The 23,668-nt window shown below is 36.5% G+C and overlaps 1 protein-coding gene across 2 annotated transcripts in view; it reads left to right on the top strand.

The window, feature by feature from the left end:
- Positions 1-23,668, top strand: part of MAP2K4 (mitogen-activated protein kinase kinase 4) — a 146,504-nt gene that overhangs the window by 28,198 nt on the left and 94,638 nt on the right. For both annotated transcript variants that reach the window (XM_053568311.1, XM_053568312.1), the window contains one exon: positions 12,353-12,455. In XM_053568311.1, coding sequence (XP_053424286.1) covers positions 12,353-12,455 — 103 coding nt within the window. The remainder of the gene's footprint in view (positions 1-12,352; positions 12,456-23,668) is intronic.

Genomic DNA, 23,668 nt, shown 5'->3' with positions numbered 1-23,668 from the left:
CCTGAAGACAAATCAGGACTCAGGGTGAAGGGATGGAAAACCGTGTTCCAAGCAAATGGAAGTCAGAAGAAAGGAGGGGTTTCAGTCTTGTTCTCAGATACAAGCTGATTCAAAGCAACTTTAGTCAAGAAAGACAAAGATGGACACTTTATGCTGATCAAAGGAACAATACACAAGAAGATATCTCAATTTCAAACATTTATGCGCCTAACTTAAATGCTCCCTGATTTATGAAACAGACCTTGACGGGTCTGAGCAATACGATATCCAGTAACACCTTAATAGTCTGGGACTTCAACACCCCTCTGGCAGAACTGGACAGATCCTCTAAACAGAAATTAAACAAGGATACAAAGGACTTAAACGTGACCCTAGAACAAATGGGATTAGTAGACATATACAGAACACACCATCCCAGAGCTAAAGTATATACTTTTTTCTCAGCAGCTCATGGCACATACTTGAAAATAGATCACATCCTAGGATACAATTCAAACCTCAGCAAAATTAAAGGAATAGAAATAATTCCAGGTCTCTTTTCAGACCACAAGGCTATAATGGTGAAACTCAACTCCAACAAAAATGTTCATTCCTGAGCAAAGTCTTGGAAACTAAACAATGTTATGCTGAATGATAGTTGGTTCAGGAGGGGAATACAAGAGGAGTTTGTTAATTTCCTCAAAATAACAACAAAGACACAAGTTACCAAAACCTGGGATACATTAAAAGCAGTCCTGAGAGGAAAATTTATAGCACTAGAAGCCTACCTTCGAAAAACAGCACATCAGCACACTCAAAACATCTTAGGGAATTGGAAAAGGAAGATCAACCAGCAGAGGAAAGGAAATAGCCAAAATTAAGTCAGAGATTAATGAAATTGAAAACAAAAAACCTTCAAAAAATTAGTGAAACAAAAAGTTGATTTTTTAAAAAAGTAAATAAAATAGATAAACCTTTGGCCAGACTAACTAGAAACAGAAAAGTAAAAGCTCTAGTAATCTCAATCAGGAGTGACAAAGGGGGAAGTGACAACAGATGCCACAGAGCCGCAGGTGATTATCTCTGAGTACTACAAGAAACACTACACCCAGAAATTTGACAATGTAGAGAGAATGGATCAATATTTGGAATCATCATCTTCCTAGTCTTAAGAAGAAATAGATCTTCTGAACAGACCAATTTCAAGTACTGAGATCAAAGAAACAATAAAAAACCTCCCAAGAAAAAAATGCCCTGGTCCGATGGCTTCACTCCAGAATTCTATCAAACTTTCAAAGAAGAGGTTATTCCCACACTGCAGAAGTTATTCCAAAAAATTGAGGAGGATCGAATCTTACCCAGCACGTTCTATGAAGCAAACATTACCCTGATACCAAAACCAGGAAAAGATCCAACTAAAAAGGAGAACTACAGACCAATTTCCCTAATGAACATAGATGCAAAAATACTCCAATAAAATCCTAGCCAATAAATTACAGCTTATTAAAAAACTCATACACCATGATCAAGTAGGTTTCATCCCAGGGATGCAAGGCTCGTTTAACATGTACATATCCATAAATGTAATTCATCATATCAACAGAAGCTAAAACAAAGACCCAATGATCCTCTCAATAGATGCAGAAAAAGCATTCGACAAAATTCTACATCCCTTTCGAATTAGAACTCTGAAGAATATAGGTATTGGTGGCACATTTCTTAAACTGATCGAAGCCATCTATGACAAACCCACAGCGAATATTTTACTGAATGGAGTAAAACTGAAAGCTTTTCCACTTAGAACTGAAACCAGACAAGGTTGGTCTCCATCGCCGCTACGATTCAGCATAGTGCTGGAAGTTCTAGCCAATACAGTCAGGCAACAGAAGTTAATAAAGGCCATCTAAATGGGGACAGAGGAAGTGAAACTCTCCCTCTTAGCTGATGATATGATCTTATACTTAGAGAACCCCAAAGTGATCAAAAAATATAGGGATGTCTCAGGGCATAAAATCAATGTCCACAAATCAGTAGCCTTTGTATATGCCATTAACAACCAAGATGAGAAGGTAATCAAGAGTACAATTCCCTTCTCAGTAGTGTCAAAGAAAATGAAATACCTAGGAATACTCACAAAAGAGGTGAAGGACCTCTATAAAGAAACCTATGATCCCCTAAGAAATGTCAGAACTTACTAACAAATGGAAGAACATACCATGCTCATGGCTGGGAAGAATCAACATTATCAAAATGTCTATACTTCCCAAATTAATCTACAGATTCAGTGGCACCCCTATTAAAATACCAACATCATACTTTTCAAGGCTTAGAAAAAATAATTCTTTGTTTTGTATGGAATCAGAAAAAAACCCGTATAGCCACAGCAATTCTTAGTAATAAAAAGAAAGCTGAGGTCATCAACCTGCCGGACTTTAGGCTGTATTACAAGGCCATAGTGATTAAAATTGCATGGTATTGGCAGAAAAATAGGGACGGACATCTGGAATCCAATAGAAAACAGGGAGATGAAGCTAACATCTTTTTTTTTTTTTTGAGACAAAGTCTTACTACTTTGCACTCAGTAGAGAGCTATGGCATCACAGCTCACAGCAACCTCCACTCTTGGGTTTAAGCGATTCTCTTGCCTCAGCCTCACAAGTAGATAAGACTACAGGCACCCGCCACAATGCCTGGCTACTGGCTATTTTTTGTTGCAGTTGTTGTTTAGCCGTCCCGGGCTGGGTTTGAACCCACCAGCCTGGGTGTATGTGGCTGGCACTGTAACCACTGTGCTATGGCACCAAGCTGAATCTAACATCTTAAAGCCACCTAATCTTTGATAAGCCAATCAAGGGCTTACACTGGGGGAAAGAATCCCTATTCATGATGCTGGGAGCACTGGATATCCACATGTAAAAGACTGAAACTGGACCTGTACTCATAATTGATTCAAGATGGATAAAAGACCTAAATCCAAGGCATGAAACAATAAAAATCCTTAAAGTGTGGGGAAAACACTTGACGCTATTGGCCTGGGGGAAGACTTTTAGGAGGAAGACTCCCATGGCAATTGCAACAACAACAAAAATAAACAAATGGAACTTAATGAAACCAAAAAGCTTCTGTACGGTTAAGGAGAGAACAACCAAAGCAAGTAGACAACCTATCCAATAGGAGAGGATGTTTGCATATTTTGAATCAGAACACTTTTACATTGCTGGTGGGACTGCAAACTAATACAACCTTTTTGGAAGGAAGTATGGAGAGGTCTCAGAGAACTCAACCTAGACCTCCCATTTGATCCTGCAATCCCATTACTGGGCATCTACCCAGAAGGAAAAAAATCTTTTTATCATAAGGACACTTGCACTAGACTATTTATTGCAGCTCAGTTTGTAATTGCCAAATTGTGAAAACAGCCTAAATGCCCACCAACCTAGGAATAGATTAACAAGCTATGGTGTATGTACACCTTGGAATACTATTCAGCCACTAAAAAAGATGGAGAATTTGCATCTTTTGTATTAAGGATGGAAGTGGAACACATTATTCTTAGCAAAGTATCACAAGAATGGAGAAGTAAGAATCTCATGTACTCAATTCTGATATGAGAACAATTAATGACCTAGCACTTGGTGGGGGTTGGGGGATGGGGAGAGCAGAGAAAGGGGAGGAGGGAGGGTGTGTGTGGGGGTCATGGGTGTAGTACACCTTTTAGGGGTGGAACACTATTATGGGAGGGTCTTTATCTGACACAAGCAATCTATGTAACCTAGTTTCTTGTACTCTCAATGAATCTCCAACAATAAAACAAAACAACTCTCCCCCCCCCAAAAAAAAAAACTGAAACACAGAGAAGTAGAAAAAATTTAAAAAAGCACATAGTTATAATTCTAGTACCTTGAATTAATCATGAGTGACATTTTGGCACATGACCTGTGTATGTATGTATAAATTATTGTACATAGATATGTTTTACTAAAATGATAACTTATTAGCTATACTACTTAATTGTTTTTTAATAAGTCACCAAAGTTTTCTGATATTATTGGTCTTACAGTGTTTTTTATTGGTGGCAATATAGTATGAAGTTGTGGATGTGTCACAGTGTTTTAGCTAATGTGCACACGTATTACTGCTTTGAATAACTTATTTGGTTAATCTTTAATTTTCTTTGGATAAATTCTTAGGAATAGAGTTATGTTATCTAAGAATATATTGAGTTGTTTGCTGGATACTGCCTTCTGGAAAATGGACCAGTTTATATTCAGAATAGTCATTTGTTCATTTGTCTGTGTTTATTTACTGAGAGTTACAGATTTATGTGTCAGGCATAATTCTAGGCACTAGGGCAACTAAGAAGAAATAGAATTTCTTTTGGCAAATAAGAAGTGTGTGGTGGGGAAGGCAGACATTTAATCAAACATGAATGCAAAAGTACAGCTGTGATAAATCCTGAAGAAGCTTGCACTTCTTCGTACTCTTGTATTTATGTTGTGAAGTATTAAAAGGAACAATTGTATTTTAATTTTTTTTATAACTAGAAGAATTTGTTTATTACAATGGCTTATTTGTATTCTTTCTTTTGTTAATTACCTATTCATGTTCTTTGTTTATATGAGGGCTCTTTTAGAATCTTCCCCAACCCCATCCCCCCCCCCCCCAGTTTGTTCTCTGCAGTTAAGACCAAGGTATATTCTTTTTGCCCCTAAATAAGTTACGTGACTTCAGAGAAGACTTGTGGACTGAAGAGATCCAAAGCAAGATTTTGCTAAAATAGAATCTGTTTGAGCAGTTACATAATCATCGTGAACAAGCATCCCAAATCCTGTGTTTTTAATAAAGCCTTGACAGTTGTGTTGTGTTGATAACCACAGTAGGGCCTTCTTGGGCTAGCAGGCTCCCTGAGTAGTTTTTAGGAAGTTGGACTAAGGAAGACTTAGTCTCATTTCCTTGTTATTAATATATTTTGCTGTGTTTATTTATTTTTTGAGACTTACCCAGCTAATTTTTTCCCCCCATTTTTAGTAGAGGTGTTGTCTCATTCTTGCTCAGGCTGGTTTTGAGATAGTGAGCTTAAGTGATCCTCCCACCTGGGCCTCCCAAAATGCTAGGATTATAAGCGTGAGCCACTGTGTCTGGCCTATATTTTGTTGGTTTAAAACAGTGGTTTTCAACCTTCCTTATGCCACAATGTATTTTCATTGTTAAACAATGAAAGATGCGACCCACAGGTTGAGAATCACTGGTTTAAAACCTATCAAACAGACCTTTTTCTCTTTTTTTTTTTTTTTTTTGTGATTTTTGGCCGGGGCTGGGTTTGAACCCGCCACCACTAGCATATGGGACCGGTGCCCTACTCCTTGAGCCACAGGCGCCGCCCTCAAACAGACCTTTTCCATATTTTTTGGAGAATCTAATAATTAATATTTCGATTAGGTTTTAATATGTGCTTATAGCTAATATAGCAGTTACCACTTTTCATACCTACTGTTTGCCGGCCATTGCATGTTTAAGGTATATTAATCCTTACCACAACTGAATGAATGAATAAACTGTTGTGTTGATGGCACTTCAGAATCCTAAGTGAGATTTTATAAATTTTTTGGTAATTGCTCAGTTATATGTATGAAAGGTCTGGGAGGCAATATAATGTTAGCCGATAACCCGTTTACTACGTGGGTCCAGAGTGCCTGATACTGCAAGGCCAGGGTAGAACTGACAAAGTAAAAGTAGCCCATTTCTTCTAATCCCAACTCTAACATCCTTCCTCTTCCTGTTTTCAGTTTATGGAATAATTAAGTCTCTCATCACTGTAGTAATTTCGGGAGAAAAGAGAATAAAATTAAGTTCTTTCCTACCACTTTGTTTCCTTATTTCTGAAATTGAATATGAAGTTGAAGAGTTAGAATTGTGTGTTATTCATTTCATAACCGGTGATTACATATAATTTAAAAAGTTACAGGTAATCTTTCTGTTTTGAAAATGAGATAATTAGAATGAGAGCCAAGAGAGAAATTAGAAATAACCCCCCCCGCCCCCGCTTCCCCAGTGGAATGTGGGAATCCTATTCAGTAGGGTCGGTTGTAGGTCAGTCGCCAATTTTCTTAAATATACTCATTTCTATGAGTGACTTGTAAGTTACAGTTTTCTCACTTTTTCTTGTACTTAGTTGCAGGGAATCCTGTATTGTGGCAGTGGGAGTTCCTTAAGAGGGACTAATTCTGATTGCTTTTTGATTCCTATCTAGCTCTTTTGGCATGTGAGTAGTGCAACTAATTAAAAGAGCAGCTATTTAATTTTCATGATTCTGTTCATTAGTTGGGTGGTAGTTCTGCTGGTGTCACCCAAGTTTACTTATGTGTCTGCATTTAGAAGTTTTTTAGGATGGCTGGAACTGCTGGCCCTCTAATTCCATACGTTTTTTTCATTATCAGAGAGGCTGGACTGAGCTGCCTCTGGTTTAGACAGAGGATAGCTTTCCAGGAGAGCAAAAGTGGAAGCTGCAAGGCCTCATGGAAGCTTAGGTTTGGAAGTCATACAACATCCCTTCTGATATATTCTTGTGGTTAAAGCAGGTCCCAAGGCCAGCCCAGATTCCAAAGGTGGGAAAATAGACTCCACTTATTGATGGATGCAGTTGCAAAATCACATTGTAGCATGGTATGGACACAGGGTGATGTAATTTGATGGTGGCTATTTTTCTAACAGTCTGCCATATAACCCACATGTGAACCCACAGTGAACTGTTGGCATTACGTTTAAAAAAAAAATTATTCTCTACAGGCAGCTATTATAGGTCCTTCTGTGATCTTTATTGCCATCAACAATAAAGAACTTTGTTATTCCATTTGGTGACATCAGTGGTGTTGAAGATGTGTTGACTGGCTAAAATATTTTAGAGATAGTCTGTATTCTTACAGTCTGTATTCTTACAGACTGGGTAGAAGGATTCTGTTTCTTTGAATCTGACCATACAGGTAGCAAAATCTTGCTTTTCTACCATATGATGAGAGAAAACAAGCTTGTTAGGTTGAGTGAGAGGGCCCTGAAATATTAATTAGAAAAACAGTATGCTAATAATTTAAATAAATACTTGAACTACTGTTTTGTTCTAGGTACCTATTTTAGGTGATTTTTCAAAGTTCATAGGTAAATCAAGATAGTTAAAAATTTAGAGCAGAAAATTGTTTACGGTTTGATATAAACAGATGGGAACAGAATTGAAGAGGACTGGACAGAGGGTGGCAAAGTGAGCCTGGATAAACATGGTTTATCTCCTTGGGGCAGACTCTGATGTTTTTGGACGCTCTAAATCAGAATCAGTGGTTCTCAACCTTCCTATTACAATAATTTTATGGTTGGGGGTCAGCACGACACACGGAACTGTATTAAGGGGTTGCGGCATTAGGAAGGTTGAGACCCACTGCTCTGAGTAATGCTGTTTCTTCATGAATAGTGAGTAAACGGTACCTTTTGCTCATCTCAGGAAGGTGAGGAGAAATGCCTTTAGCAGCCATATTGCTGAAGTGCTATGGATTTCATTTCGAGTGGTAACTCTCAACTGCCCCTGTTGGGATCTTTGGGTGAGGTTGAACCAAAACTCCAGGGTTGAAAAATGATTGTGGAAAATGATATTACAGGTTTGTATTTCTTGAGAAGTTAATGGAGGAAGAATTTTCAGAGCTCTCCGTCATCTTGTTTAAAAGCTGATGAAAGGTAGATGATGACTTCCTTCCAATTTCAGTATTCTGTGAATCTGTGAATTGCTCATAATTAGAGCAAACAATTCCTGGGCCTCAATGAGTGCAAATATACTTAGCCAAATCCCTATTCTTCAGAATCATAGTTCTTAATATTCCTGACAATCCCATGCTTAGGAGTGGTTTTCTCATGAGAACATTGGGAAAGATCTTGTACCTGGATGATGTGAAAAGCTTGTTTGAATAGTACTGGCTGTTCTCATAAAGCAGAGCTTTGAAACCAGAATTTGAAGGTAGTGCTGAGAGTTTTCCCCTCTCTGCCCTTTGAGTGGCTAAGTGGACGCAGGGGCTGCTAACCTGTTCAGCCCAGCCCCTGGGCCAGCTGCAATTTTAATTTTCCCAGTGTATTGAACAAATACTTTCATTTTCTATATAAGCTGTGACATGAGAAAAGCCATACTGCCCTGAGGGGTAGAGCAGTGCTTTGGGATTGTGATGAGGACAGGTGCTTTTCCTTATCAGTCAGGGTTTTTAGTTGCAAACAGAAACTTACTCTAGCTAATTGAGCTGGTTAGACTGAGTTGTCAAGGCTATTTAAGTCAACTTTATTCTCAGATCAATAAACATTTGAAAGCGTAACCGATATATTAAGCACTGAACTAAGGTTTGTTTTAGGTATACAAACAATCTCTCACAGGAAATGCCTTCCATATAGGTAATTTAAGATGTTTGATCATGCCTGGTTTCTCTCTTGCTGTAGTTAAGGGGAAGCATTCTTTATCTCTGTTGACTGGTTAGGAATTGAATGTGTGACAGTCCCACCAAAGGAATTATTATAACTGCAAATTTATAATCTGTTTGATCAATTATTTAATCCTTATTGTATAGATACTTTAATTTCTATTAGCATCCAAAAATTTCCACAGGCTATTTATAATATCACTTGCCTCCTTTACTTCCTGTGAAAGTTATTTCAGGCTTCTGGAAAAAAATCCATATTAATGTCTTATTTATTTGTATTTTTGTCATTAAAAATATCTGAGTACAAGGTGACAGGATCACCTCTCAGGTGTGATTTTATTTAAATTTTTATTTTATTTTATTTATTTATTTTAAATAAATACCCTTGAGAAAGAAAGAAGTTAAGGAGAGAAGGATCAGCCCAGTGAGAGGCTGTGGAACCCAGAGAAAGCGAGTGGAAGAAAAGATGTGTGTTTGTGTGTGTGTGTTTTAAAGATCATCCCTATAGCTAGCCAGAAACAGACTCTCCTAAGTATAATAACAGCCATCTCTTTTTATTTTCTCTGAAACTTACTTTAGATTAATTTTGGGAGGGCTTTCCTTCCTTAAGATTGCCTTAAGAGTTTATCTGAAACTGATCAGCATTTGGAAAGTTGGAGTACACAGATGAGAATAGGCAATGTATTTGCCCTAACACCTTGGTACTAGTTTTAGTCTCTGAATCATCTTTGCTTGGAGAAGCTTGAACTTTTACAGAATTATGTAGTGTATTTTGTTAGTGAATGGTCAGAATGCACAGTTGGACTGTTTTTTAAAATAATTGTAGATGATTTTGAAGTATAGTACCTTTACATCTAGTTTATGTAAGTCACATTCTGTTAAACTGTACCTGTTGTTCATGAAGTAAATGACCTTTAAGACAATACCCTCAATTTTTTTTTGTTAAAATGTGAGTGCAGTGCTAAGAAAAAATCTTTCTCTTTGTGTGCATTAAATACAAATGTTTATTTTTTAAGAGAACACCTTAAGTAGTAACATTTTGTTTGTCTGCAAAGTTTAGGGATTGTCCCTTCAAATTGAGCTTTTGAAGAAAGGGCCAATTTTGGTGTTTTTCTTTGGATAGTTCTCACAATAATTCTTTGTTCTGACATTGTCCTGCGTTTTATCTTAATCTTTTATTAGTTTTTCTCCATCTGGAGATTATGGCTGATATGCCACGTGGTGCTCAGCATTTAATGTGGGGAGTTTGGGGGGATGGAGCTCATTCAAATAAACACAAAGGTCCTTAATTTAACCTTTTTTGCAAACACATTGCCCTATTAAGGTAACATCTATAGGTTTTAGAGATTAGGAGCATGTATCTCTGGGCCCAGGCCACCATTGAGTCCACTGCATTCTGCCTTCTGAACCCTAAATATTCACATCTATCCCTGTGCAGAACACATCCACCCTACCCCAGCATCCTCACTGTTTTGACTTTTCATAGCATCAGCTCACAAATCTGGCCTAAATATCAACAAGCTCAGAAGTCTTAAATCTCATCATCAAAATAATCTAAACCAGATATGAGTGAGACTATTGAGTGTTACCCTTTCTGTTACAAAATCCCCTTCCATTTATGGACTAAGAAACTAGAAGACAAGTTACCTGCTTCCAAAATAACACAAGTGAGATAGGCATTTGGTAAGTTATTAGACATACTAATTCAAAAAGGGAGAGAATGGAAGGAGGGAATTCATAATCCCAAACAATTTCAAAATCCAGCATGGCAAATTCTAAGGCCTGGAATAATCTTCTGTCTCTTAGTATATTCTGTAGACAAATATCTAAGAAGTAAAAGAGGATAATCATTTAAATTTTTTTTCCAGACAGTCTTGTTCTGTCACTCAGGCTAGAGTCCCATGGCTCATAGCAACCTCAAACTCCTGGGCTCAAGCAATCCTCCTGCCTCAGCCTCCTGAGCAGCTGGGACTACAGGTATATGCCACCTTGCCAAGCTAATTTTTTTATTTGTAGTAGAGTCAGGTCTTGCTCTTGATCTTGCTCAGGCTGGTCTCAAACTCCTGACTTCCAGTGATCCTCCTCCCTCAGCCTCACAGAGATAGGCACGAACCACCACGAACTACCCTTAAAAATTTTTTTCTTATGTATTGCTGAACCTTTCACCAGGAAAATTATGTCAATTTACATTTCTATCAGCAATTTATTGTATTAGTGATTCTTTTACCTAGTCCTTCAGATCAATATTTTATCTATATATGTGTGTGTGTATATATGATATATACATATATATGATGTGTGTGTGTATATATGTATAAAACACAAAACCTTCACACTTTCCAATTGTCATATGAACTGAAGTTTTAAATGTTTTTGGTGTTAGTGTCTTTTCATAGTTCTTTCTCAGTTTGCCTTTACTGTTGATGTTCTTGCCAGGTTTTCCATTTTCCTTGATTTATGTGATGTCTTTATATAGACTTATTGATTAGAATTGCAAGGATTTTCCCAAGTTTCAATTTTAGTTTTTAAAGTTTTTGTATATTGTCAAATCTGTTTTTTTTTTTTTTTTTAGAATATCCATTGCACATTTACTGTGAATGTCTTTTCTCTACTTTCTGTCAGAGAATAGTGATTTAAAAAATATTTGGCCTCAGAAATGCCAAATTCTGTGGAAAATTCATGTACCATCCTTATTTCTGAAAACAAATGTATCTGATCTTCTTGGGAATTTGGCGTAGTCCTGAAGAAAGACCATTTCCTGGAAGCTGGAGGAGGAGCACGGCTTAGAGCTGTGTGTTCTCCTCCTTGCAGTTCTCTCCACTAGTGTGCTGTGTGGCTCAGTTGCCCTTTTAGATCTCACGTCTGCAGTTTGAGCCCTCTAGTAAATGGTCTGACTCCACTGAGGTGAGAAAATGTTTGGATTGCAAAGATATTTTTTGAATTGGTAGATAAGTTTCTAATAAACTGTGAAGAGTGAGTGCAGGAACAAGTAATCTTTAATATGAATGTGAAACCAAGTTTTGCGGCAAATACTTTAAAACCCAACTCTGTTACAGAGTATCCACATACATTCTAAAGGAGTTATTCTGTAAGTTTTATTGATATAGAAAGAAATGTGGTCAATGAGTAAAGCATGTTACAAACAGTATCATGATTTGATTTCAGTTGTAGGTAAAAAAAAAATACATGTCAGTATTTATGTGTAGAAAAATGTCTGCAGTAGAAAGTGAACAGTGATTATTTTGGGGGTAATTGGATTGAGACATGCATATAAATTTTTTAAAACACTATGTTATATAGATGTACATATATACAATTTTTGTATATTTTTGTTTATCTTTTCTGAATTATTTGGCTTTTCTATAATGGATATGTTTTACTTGTGTAATAAAGAACATTGATACCTTTCCCTTTTCTACCCCAAAGAAACTGCTTCAGAATACTTGGGTTGTTAACTTGATGTTTTTAGCTGATTATGGTTGCAGAATGCTTCAGCTTTTTTACTCAGATGTTTATATTAAATTGAGAAAAAATAATTTTTATTAAACTGAGGTCATTAAAATATAACACTAGAGAAGTGGGTAATATTTTAGAATTTTCCCATTTATCTACTGAGATATATGATTTTTATAGTGGTATTTTTTTTTTGCAAAAGTGTTAACACCTTCGAACAACGTAAACTTGAAGATCTTGAGCATTGTATCTGTTAAATCATAGCCTAGTGAGTGATTTATGGTTAGTAACAACTTTAGATGGTTTTTATTTACTTTTTCTCAATTCTAAGAAATTCTTTGTTGCCTTTCAAAGTATTGCTTTATGTTGTCTGTTAAAGCAAGTTTTCCTTACTTTTGGTGTGACTTTCTTATGCCCTCAGCATACTATGTATATATAGTACTTGAAACTTTTACTTTTTATTTGTTATTTCTTAGGTAAACGCAAAGCACTGAAGTTGAATTTTGCAAATCCACCTTTCAAATCTACAGCAAGGTTTACTCTGAATCCCAATCCTACAGGAGTTCAAAACCCACACATGTGAGTATTCTTGGTAATCAAATAAAAGGCTCAACTCAAGGGAAGGCTTTGAGTTAAAGTTACTTTATTTTATAAATTTTTCCAAACCGAGATGTTGGTATTCTTTTATCTCATGGGCCATTTGGAGTATTACAACTTACATATCTGTTTAGAAGGCTATTGATTATATAATCTTAAGTAAACACAATTTTCCTTTTGAAATTTACTTTTAAAGTTTACTGGGAAAAAAGAGCCAATGATCTGGTTACATTTTTATCTTTTAGGTTCTTTCTTATTAAACTCTCTGAGAATAGGAAAGGAAGTTTAATTGTCCTCTATAGATTCTGGCCTCAATACTTGGCAAAATAGATTCCCATTTGAATAGGCTAAATTCCTTTAAGATTTCCATGTTATAGTCACTTGAAAAAATTATGTATATGTCTGAGCATAGTTGTCAGTGATTATTTTTTATTCACTGAATAGTTTTCATAAAACTATAGAAATGATATTTTAATATTTAAGATATTATTAGAAACATGGTAGTTTTTAAAAAAAAAAAATACCTTCAGAACAATACATAAACCTTCAGTTGAATTGGTAAGTGATGTGACTTATTAAATAATATCTTCCCCTTACCCCTATTGTGAACATGAAGGCCAGTGGCTTTACATTTATACCAATATCCATAAAAATAATTTTCAGCTCACCCTCTTTAGGAATACAAAACAAGTGGTGAAAGATGGTTTAAAAAGCTGGCAGAATACATGATTTTGTTTTAAAATAATTTCTCAACAGTTTGTGTTCTAACTTTGCCAGACTCTAAGTGTACGCCCAAAGAGGCACGCTTATTTCTGTTTTTTTTTTTTTTTCTTCAGAGTTTGGTATACATTATATTTGCAAACAATAAAAAGTGGTAAAAGGTACAGGGTCTTGCAGTAGGGGTGCTTAGAATATTTTGTTATTTTTAAAATAGAAGAGTCTAGAAGGGAGAGAGGGGTGTGTGTATGTATATATGTATACCCTTAAATTTTCACTTATAACTTTAGAGGAAATGAAAGATATTATAAATAAAAACTGGAATAATAGTTTATTTAACTAAGAATGCTGTCAGTTTTATGAGACGTGTTCATAATTAGATTTCTTGTCAGAGCTTAGCCTAGCATCCTAGCCTTTTTATCTTCTCTGAAATACCAAGTGGGAGCTATATTGAAGAAAGAAACTTAGTATTTCACAATTAGTTCAAATTCCAGCAGCAAGGAAATGCTTTTTTTTTTTTTTTTTTTGAGACAGTCTCACTATGTTGCCCTTGGTAGAGTGCCATGGCGTCACACCTCACAGCAATCTCCAACTCTTGGGCTTAAGCGATTCTTTTGCCTCAGCTTCCTAAGTAGCTGGGACTGTGGGCGCCCGCCACAATGCCTGGCTGTTGTTGTTTTTTTTTTTTTCCCTGTTGTAGTTGTCATTGTTGTTTGGCAGACCCAGGCTGGGTTCAAACCCACCAGCTCCAGTGTATGTGGCTGGTGCCCTAGCCACTGAGCTACAGGCGCCGAGCCAGGAAATGCTTCTAAAAGAACCTCCTTCCTCATTTCCTAGAGTTTCTAACGAAAGCTAGTACAGAATTCATTCTTTATTGTTGTTTTTGAGAAGGGGCCTTGGTGTCTTGCCCAAGCTGGTCGAAAACTCCTGGACTCAAGGGATCCTTCTGCTTCAGTCTCCCTTGTAGCTGGGACTATAGGTCTGTTTCATTGTACCCAGTTACATAACTAATTCTTGAACATAATTCATTTCTATTACCTTAATTACTAGCTGAACCACAGATTTGAAGTCTAAGAAAGAAAGGATAGAGCAGTAATCACCAAACATACGAGAAAGACAGTTACTTCAATTTAGAACTGGAAAAGCATCCACGTATTTGTACTATCTTTACTATTCTTTCTCTAGAGTTTGTTCGTGTATGGGGAATTCATAAAGAAAATCTCTTTTCATTTATTGTTTTTAAGCAAGTAAACACCAGGTTAAAAAAAAACCTTTCTTTTAAAAGTTGAGTTGATTGGGTTTTATTTTTTGTTTTGAACTAGTGCTTTTAAGTAAACCTGTAACCAGCTAGTTTTCTCATGCTTGTGTCTCTTTCCAGGAAGTGTTAAATGTTTGCAAAGACATGGTAATGGGGAATTTTTTTAAGTTAGAATTTTTAGAATTTGGTTCTGGCCTAATATTGTAGACCCGGCTTTGTTGGAATTTTGTTACTGATCTGGGTCAGGAGTAGGCATTGATAATGATCAAAGATACTATAATTGTTTTATTTCTCAGGGTGGGCGTATTTCCTCTACCCTCCCAGCCCTTTCTAGAAGGTGTCCTTTCTGTACTTTCTCTGGGTTGTGGACCATCAGAGAGTAGAAACGTTGGTTGTCATTTAGGATCAACAGAGCTTGTGGCGGTGCTTGTAGCTTAGTAGGTAGGGTGCCAGCTACATACACCGAGGCTGGCCAGTTCGAATCCAGCCCGGGCCAGCTAAAGTAACAATGACAACTGCAACAGAAAAATGGTCGGGCATTATTGCGCATGCCTATAGTCCCAGCTGCTTGGGAGGCTGAGGCAAGAGAATCACTGAAGCCCAGGAATTGGAGGTTGCTGTGAGCTGTGATGCCATGGTACTCTATCGAGGGTGACAACTTGAGACTCTGTCTCAAAAAAAAGAAAAGAAAACAGAGCTTGTAGTTTGTGGGAGTTTTGAAATAAGATTGGTGTGTCTCAAATGTAGGATCCTTTGGAAGATGAAAAAACTAACAAAAAGATGTTATTCTTATTCTTTATTCTTATTTTCTGAGAACCAACAGTTAAAAATCAGTAGTCATTCTAAAAAATGACAGTTGGCTACAGCAATTTAAGAAGTAAGGTATAAGGTGAAACAGATTGAATGTCAACTGAAAGGTGCAGGAGTGGATAAGATGAGTTTAGATAAACTGCATGGCGGAAAGTTTCAGAGAGGAGTAAGATTTGAATGCATTGTGAAAGACAGGAGAGAAAAGTGAGCGTTACGTCAAGATGAGGTTGGGAATCGTGTAGATCTATTTTATTGTAGCAGAGATATTACTTCTATATTACCAATTTCTATTTCATTGAGGTTTTCATATTTTTTTAATTCCTGGTGTTTTATAATTATATGAGGATAGGCCAACATTTGGATCATCTTTCTCTGTACCAGAAGAACACTTAGTTTAAAGGTTGATGATTCTGAGAAAATTTCTGCTGTTTAATTTTTGATATGGTTGTTCATGTGTTTCCTATTATCTCTTCCTAAAAAACTTGTGTTATTTGGATCTTGGACTGGCAGAAGTCCCTATGTCTTTGACTTTTCTATTTTTTTGTTTTCTTGCTCTGTGTCCTGAGAGACTTCTTTATTTTCTGACACCTGTGTGGAAAATTTTGTTGTGGCAATAGATAATACTAATTTTTTTTTTTCAATAGAGACAGAGTTCCATTTTGTTGCCCTTGCTAGAGTGCCATGGCGTCACACAGCTCACAGCAACCTCCAACTCCTGGGTTTAAGAGATTCTTTTGCCTCAGCCTCCCGAGTAGCTGGGACTACAGGTGCCTGCCACAACGCCCGGCTATTTTTTTGTTGTAGTTTGGTTGGGGCCGTGTTTGAACCCGCCACCCTCGGTATATGGGACCTGCACCCTACCCACTGAGCCACAGGCACTGCCCCGATAATACTCAATTTCTTAATTTATGGTAACAAAATACAGAGCTTTAAAATTCTTTTCGGTCCTTTAAAATATCTGTTTCTTCAAGGTAAGTTTTTCTTTTATCTTAATCTTTCTCATTTATGTTGGTCTTTTCCCAGATCTTAAAATTATTTTATTTGTGTCTTATAATGATTCTTGATTTATCTTGAATGGGAGATCTGGTTATGGTGTTCCAGGAAAACATCCAATTAAAACTGACAGGCACTTAACACCAAAAATATAGGGGAAGGAACCTTTAATTGCCAGGGAGAACTCAGGTGCTTCAAGGTGTAAAATGCTAAGTTGGGGGAACAGTTCTTTAGAAACTTTTTATACTTTCTTCTATAGCTTAACATCAGCTGCATACTTCAGTTACAACAAAGAGTACAAAAAGTTAATGATTTTGTTTCTCAAGAAACCAGGGTGCTGGTATTCGTTACATGATTTTTTAAAGGTTATTTCAGCTCAGTATAAAGTTTGTTCTTATCTTTGGAGGAGGAGTTCCTCTGCAGCTGCCTGCTGCTTTCTCAGGATTATTAAAGAAGTATAAGCTTTATTTCTCCTTCTTCAATGGGTCATCACCCGGTGGACTTGACTTTTCTCTTGAGTAGTTTGAGAGTTAGCTATTATGGCAGAAATATTACAAATCCAAGAATTAGTAGGGTAACAGTTCACACTGGGAGGCCTACTTCTCTCCAAATGTTTAATTTCTTTAGAGACATGCTCCCTTTTCATTTTGGGGGAGAGTGGAAAGGAAAGGTAGCACTGACTTAGGGGTGTCCAACCTGTAGCCACAGCTGCATGCTGATTTGGGGAGGACATTTTTTTTGCTTATCTATGTATGGTGTTGGATATCACAAAACGTGTGCACAGAAATTTTTTTCTTTTTGGCCAATCACCTTAAATACTAATGAAGTGTTTGTTTATTTACCCTGTGGCCCAAGATAGCTCTTATTCTTCCAACATGTGGCAGAAAAGGAAAAAGGTTGGGCATCTACACCTTTTTTTATAGAATTTTAATTAACTCTGTTTTTAGGCCTTTCCTTCAAACTGTGCCCCCCTCTGACCCAGGGCTCTGTTGGACTACGATTTGTTTCTTACTTCCACAGCACGCCCACCTCGCCATGTGTTAGGGTTGTAGTTTTTTCGCTATTACAGGCTTCTTCTTTTTTTTTTTTTTGAGACAGAGTCTCAAGCTGTTTCCCTTGGTAGAGTGTTGTGGCATCACAGCTCATAGCAACCTCCAACTCTTGGGCTTAAGCAGTTCTATTGCCTCAGCCTCCCAAGTAGCTGGGACTACCAGCGCCCACCACAACACCTGGCTATTGTGTTTTTTGTTGTTGTTATTGCAGTTGTCATGGTTGTTTGAGCTGGCTCAGGCCAGGTTCGAATGCCCCAGCCTTGGTGTATGTGCTGGTGCCCTACCCCACTGAGCTTGTAACTATTGCCTCTATTACAGTTTTTTAAAACCATCTTTTATTACGAAAAAGTGCATATTTACCCAAAGTTAGAGAGTGCAGATGAATCTGTATGACCAGTGGGCTGTAACAGCTTCAGCAGTCGCCAGAGTGGCTGCTATTGCATTACCCGTCCTTCCACCTGCCCTCCCTTAGTTTTAGTCAGATGCCAGGCATTGTTTCATTTGTAAATATTTCAGTATGTATTTCTAAAAGATAAGGGCTTCTTTTAAAAAACATTATGTAGTACCATTATTACGTTTATAGAATATGTAATTCTTTAATATTATCAAGTAAGCACATTGCCTCATTAGTTTTTTTCATAGTTTGAAGCAAGAACTGAACAAGGTCCTGTATTACATGTAGTTGGCTGATTAGTCTTTTAAACTAGAGTCCCTTCTCTTGAAGTGATTAGTTTTTCTTTTCTTTCTATTTTTTATACTTTTGGAGAGTCTTCTGCTGTTGCCTAGGTTAGAGTGCTATGGCATAAACCTAGCTCGTAGCAACCTCAAACTCCTGGGTTCAAGTGATCCTTCTGTCATAGCCTCCTAAGTATCTGGGACTACCACAACACCTGCCAATTTTTCTCTTTTTATTAGAGACGGGGTCTTGTTCTTGCTCAGGCTGGTCTTGAACTCCTGAGCTCAGGGATCTTCCTGCCCCAGCCTCTCAGAATGCTAGATTACATGCAGGAGCCACCGCACCCAATCTGATTAATTTTCCTTTGTATAAACATTTTTGTTTACTTTCAGACATCCAGAAATTTGTTTAAATCTCTCAATTTCTTTGTTGTTAATTTCCTTTTAAAAATATTTTTGAGTCCTTGGAGGGTGAGGAGACAACCTGGTTAAGAAACCCTGGCTTTTAATTATCATTGGTTAAAATTATAAATATTTCAACACATAGAAAATTAGTATTGTAATAGAGACTCTTGTACCTACTACCTAGATTTAGCAGATGTTATCATTTTGCTGGTTGGCTCTTAAATTGAAAGCTTAAGTATAACCGAAGAGTATAAAGAAAGATCAAAGGAAAAATGGGCGGCTACCTTTTAAATTTCCTTCAGGTTTAGATTATACTGTGCACTTTAAGTCTTTTTTGATATCTTAGGGGTAATTGTATAAATGTGGGAGTCCTGTGCTACCATGTTCATTAGATAAACTTGGCAAACAGAAGTCAGTACATTTTAGTGTTACAATCTGTGTTCTCATCATGATGAGTAATGGTTGAGTGCTCAATACAGTTGTTACTCTGAAGAACATCCCTTTTATCTTCATATCAAAATTGAACAGGAAGACACACTAGTTTAAAAGTTAACACTGGAGATAAATAATGGTGAGAACAGATACGTTTTGGGACTTAAGTATTTCTAAACCATGTGTTTTAAGTTTAGGGGGCTCTCTTTGTTGAGACCAAGGGAATTGTTAGGATCTTATTTGTCCTTATTTATTGCATTTGAACAGACAAAGGTTCAGTTGTGGTATCATCTCGGAGTAGTTTTAAAGAAGTTTTGAAGTTCCCATTTAGTCACTAATTAATATTTTACATATTTCAGATTTCATGATGAGCATACTCAGAACTTTATCTTAAAAAGCAAAACAGTAATTGTAAATTATCTAGACATCATTGGTTAAGTAGTAGAAACTGTATCTTTTAAACGTTATTGTTCTGGAATTAACAGTGGATAGAAATTTATGAGTCTTGGTTTTTAATCTCAGCATTGTTATTATTTCTGTGACTTGCACTATATCACTTTAACTCTGATCTCAATCCAGGCATTGAGTTAGAATAGTGACATTCGCTGTTTAATGGGTTAGGAGAGAGTGAGCATGTGTGAGTGTAGTCGTGTGGGTGTATCAAGCCGGCTTTATACTACTTTCTTCAAATAAAATCTCAGGCACATGTTTATAGGCTAAAAAGATAAAGGAGAAATTGCTCTGACTGAAGAGTTTGTGAGGTGAAAAGAGGGCTCTGTAGCCTTCTCTGCTCTCATTTCTCAAAATAGTTCCTGGACCATCTCTGAATTTCTAAGTATGAAAACCTCTGGTCTGTGAACCTGAAGTTTTTTTCTGTCTCTGACATTTTTGAAACTATTATAATCTCTATGTAGCTATGGTGGTACACTTTGACAAAATAGCAGTAATGGTGGAAATGTTTATAGATACAAATTAGTAGTTGGTGTTTTAAAACTCCCAATGTATTATGTATTAAATGCTGTGGGATAATGTATGTGTGGCTTGTTTGGCTTTACTGTTGCAAACCTTTATTCTTATTGTGGTAAAATAGACATACAAAAATCTTTATCTTGACCATTTTTTCAGTGTACACCTCAGTGGCATTAAGTATGCTCAGATTGTTGCTCATGTCTTACCATTATCCATCTCTAGAACTTTCCATATGCTCAGACTGAACCTCTGTATCTACTACACACTAAGTTCTTCCCTAGGGCCCTTTCCTTGTATCCCTTAGCATTCACCATTCTCCTTACTGTCTCTGTGAACAGGGCTGCTTTAGGTACTGCATATAATTGAAATTACAACAATCCTTGTTGTTTTGTTTCTAGCTTATTTCATTCAATGCACTGTCTTCAAGGTACATGCACGCTGTGGAATTTGTCAGAATTTCCTTCCTTTCTAGAGGGTGAACAATGTTCAATGTGTGCGTGGTGTTTTGTTCGTTCGTCTGTTGTTGGGCATGGAGGCTGCTTCTACCCTTTGGGTCTAGTGAATAACGCTGTTATTCAGTATAATCTCTGAAAGTCTGCATGATTATACTTTTTATAGTTCAGAAGTATTCAGTCTTGCCTCAGTCCCACATTCTACCTCAGTGCACATGACAGCTGTGGTACACTTTTTTAAGTTAGCAATTCACAGGAGAGGTAATTCCCAACAGGGATGGCAGTGGAAATAGTAGTGAATGATCTGATTCTCTATGTGGCTTCATACTCTTAGTTTCAAATTCTCTTCAAACTGGTCATGTATAGCCGAGAAATATCTATTGGAAGAGCTTAACAGTAACTCCTGTTGAGTTGTGTGGGTTTGGTGTTATAAATCAGGCATGTCAAATCTTTTTTTTCTCTGCCACTCGTTGGAAGAGTAAGAACTGTCTTGGGCAACACAATAAATATACAAACACTGACAAAAGCTTTTTAGCAAAAAAAAAAAAAAGTACGTGCATATTTTTTGTGATATCCAACACCACAGATAAGCAAAACAAGTCCTCCCAAAATTAGCATGCGGCTGTGGGCTGCAGGATGGACACCTGATTTACCCTTAGGTATAAATCATCTTTAAGAGATGATCCTTGTTCCTTAACCTGCAGTACTGCAAAGTTCTGCCCTTTAGAGAGATATGTCTGGTTTCCTTGTTGTTGATGAGTTTTCCAACCATTTTAATCTGGCACTGGAGTTTTGATTTAGTTCAGAATATTATAAGGTCTTTTGCCTTTGTGGTGTAGTATAGTGTAGTGTCTCTGGAAATATTATTAAGGAAATTTGCTATGTAAGGAAAACATGCCTTTTCAGAGTATTCTTTTTCTTAAATTAATTGCAACTGAGTTACAGTCTGATACTATTATACTTGAGCAAATTTGTTTTCCTCAGAGTTAATAGTTGCCTCATTCAGTGGTTCACTGTGAATCTTCTCTCAACATTAAATACATCAGTTGATGACTTCGTTCCCCTTTCTCTTCTCTCTCCTTCCTTCACTCTCTTCCTTCCTTTCTGTCCCTACCCTTAACATACTTTTGTAGTCTGGAGCTAGACAAATGGGTCAATGTAATAGAAAGTCTAACACAGACATGGTTCCTGGCTATTGCCACTGTTCTGTGAATGATTCTGATTCCGTTTTCTTTTTTGTTTGTTTTTTCAAGTTCCACATTTGGGTAGAGTATGTCTTCTAAACCTTCCTGAGATAAGAGTTCTTTCCTAGTAATTAAACTTTTTTTTGTGTGTGTGGGGTGTCTTTGTGTTCCTAAAAATGTCTTTATATAACTAACTCTTATAATAGATCAGTAGATTTATTGGCTGTAAAATTCTGGAATGGAAATTTTTCTTTAGAATTATGGAAGCATTGCTTCATTTCTGTCATCTAGGGTTACTTAAAAAAGTCAGATGTTATTTTGATTTTTGAACCTTGGAATGTGAACTGTTTTGTCTTTGGTTTATTGTGGTATTTTTGTCTTTTTCCCAATGTCTGAATTCATATTATGTCTGCTTTTTTTCTTTTCTATTCTTTTCTTCCCTTTCTTTCTTCATTCTTCTACTTTGCCCTCAGTGGACACTTTAAATTTCAATTTAGAAACTCCTGTCTCTTGTTGTAGGCAAAACAATTTATATTACTTTATTCTTTTAAGATATCTAATCATTCATTGATTTATTGATTCAAGGATATCCCATCAGACTGTTAAAATATATACAATTTGTTGTTCTGATTCCAAATATTTATGGAAATGCAAAGGACCTCAAAAAACCAAACACAGTTTTCTGAAGGAATAACTAAGCTGAAGGACTTAAACTGCTTGATTTGAAGGTGTACCATAAAGCTACAGTAATTAGGGCTTTGTGAAAGTACATTAAGGCTAGACAAATAGATCAATGTAATAGAAAGTCTAACAAAGAAACAAATATCTAGTTAGTAGATAATCAATTGACTTCTCACCAGGGTGTCTGTACAGTTTGGGGGGAGAAAGAATAGACTTTTCAGGGTGATGGAACAAATCCGTGAAAGGTTTGGAAGAGATTAAGTCTTGATTTCTTCTTCACACCATATGCAAAAATTAGCTTGAGATGGATCATAGCTAAAACATGCCTGTACTACAAAGGCAAAAATTCTATAAAGTTCTAAAAGAAAGCATCCATGTACATTTGTTACAGGGAAAGATTTCTTTGACAAGACGAAAGAAATAAATTACCACTAAAAGGTGATAAAGTGGGTTTTACCAAAATTAAAAATTTCTGCTCATGAAAAGTTGTTTTCTAAGAAAATACATAGGCAAGTCATGTATTGGGAGAAGATATTCACGGTGTATATGTTGGACAAAGAACTTACACATATATAATGAACTACAACTCAGAACAAACCAGTTTAAAGTGAGTTAAAGATTCGAGTAGACACTTTACAAAGAAGATGTAGGAATGAATTACAAGTACACGATTAACATGCGTAACAACGTTAGGGCAATGGGAGTGGCAACAGCAGTGACGCCAGTGAGCGCCCACCAGAAGGGCTAAAATTTAAAAGAACACACAGTATTTTGGCAAGTACAGGGTGTAATCAGAAGTCTCATATATCGAAAGTTGGGAAAGTAGAAAATGTTACAACCACTTTAGAAAACTCTTTGCTAGTTTCTTATAAAATTAAACATATACCTACTCTATAATCAGGCAGTTCTATTTTTTTTTTTGTTATTTACCCAAGATGAAAATATTTTCAGAAAGACTTATATGTGAACATTCATGGAAACTTTATTCATTATAGTTCCAAAACTAGAAACAATGTAAGTTCAATGATGGTAAATAAATTATGGTATATTATTCTGTAAAATACTCTTCAAAAATAAATTGGACAAAGTACTGACGTCTGCAACCATATTGATGAATTGTTAAAAATGCTGAGCAGAATATGAGAATATTAAAATGAGAATATGCCAATTATGTTTGTATAAAATGTCAGATGAGGTAAAACTGGTATGTAGTATTTGAAATCAGAATAGTAGTTGCCTCTGGGGAAGTTTGACAAGAATGGCACCAGGGAACTTTCTGGGATAATGGGATGTTCTATATCTTGTTGAGATAGAAGGGTGTCTGCATTTATCAAAACTCATTGAATTGTATGCTTACAATTTATACATTTCATTGCGTGTATATGATATCTCAGTTTTAAAAACAAGCCAGAGCCGTAACAATGAAAATTATATGGATAGCCTTTTTATTTCCACTAAACAACAGTATTTGTGATTTTCTGGCATTGTTCTCAAACCTCCTATGTGTTTCAACAATTTTAAGGCTTGATATTGAACTGAGTTTATTGAATTCAGCTTTTCTACCCAT

The sequence above is a fragment of the Nycticebus coucang genome, chromosome 18 (genome assembly GCF_027406575.1).
Source record: "Nycticebus coucang isolate mNycCou1 chromosome 18, mNycCou1.pri, whole genome shotgun sequence".
Lineage (NCBI taxonomy): Eukaryota > Metazoa > Chordata > Mammalia > Primates > Lorisidae > Nycticebus > Nycticebus coucang.
Note: the sequence above shows the minus strand (reverse complement) of the source record. Positions and strands in the feature narration are given on the sequence as shown.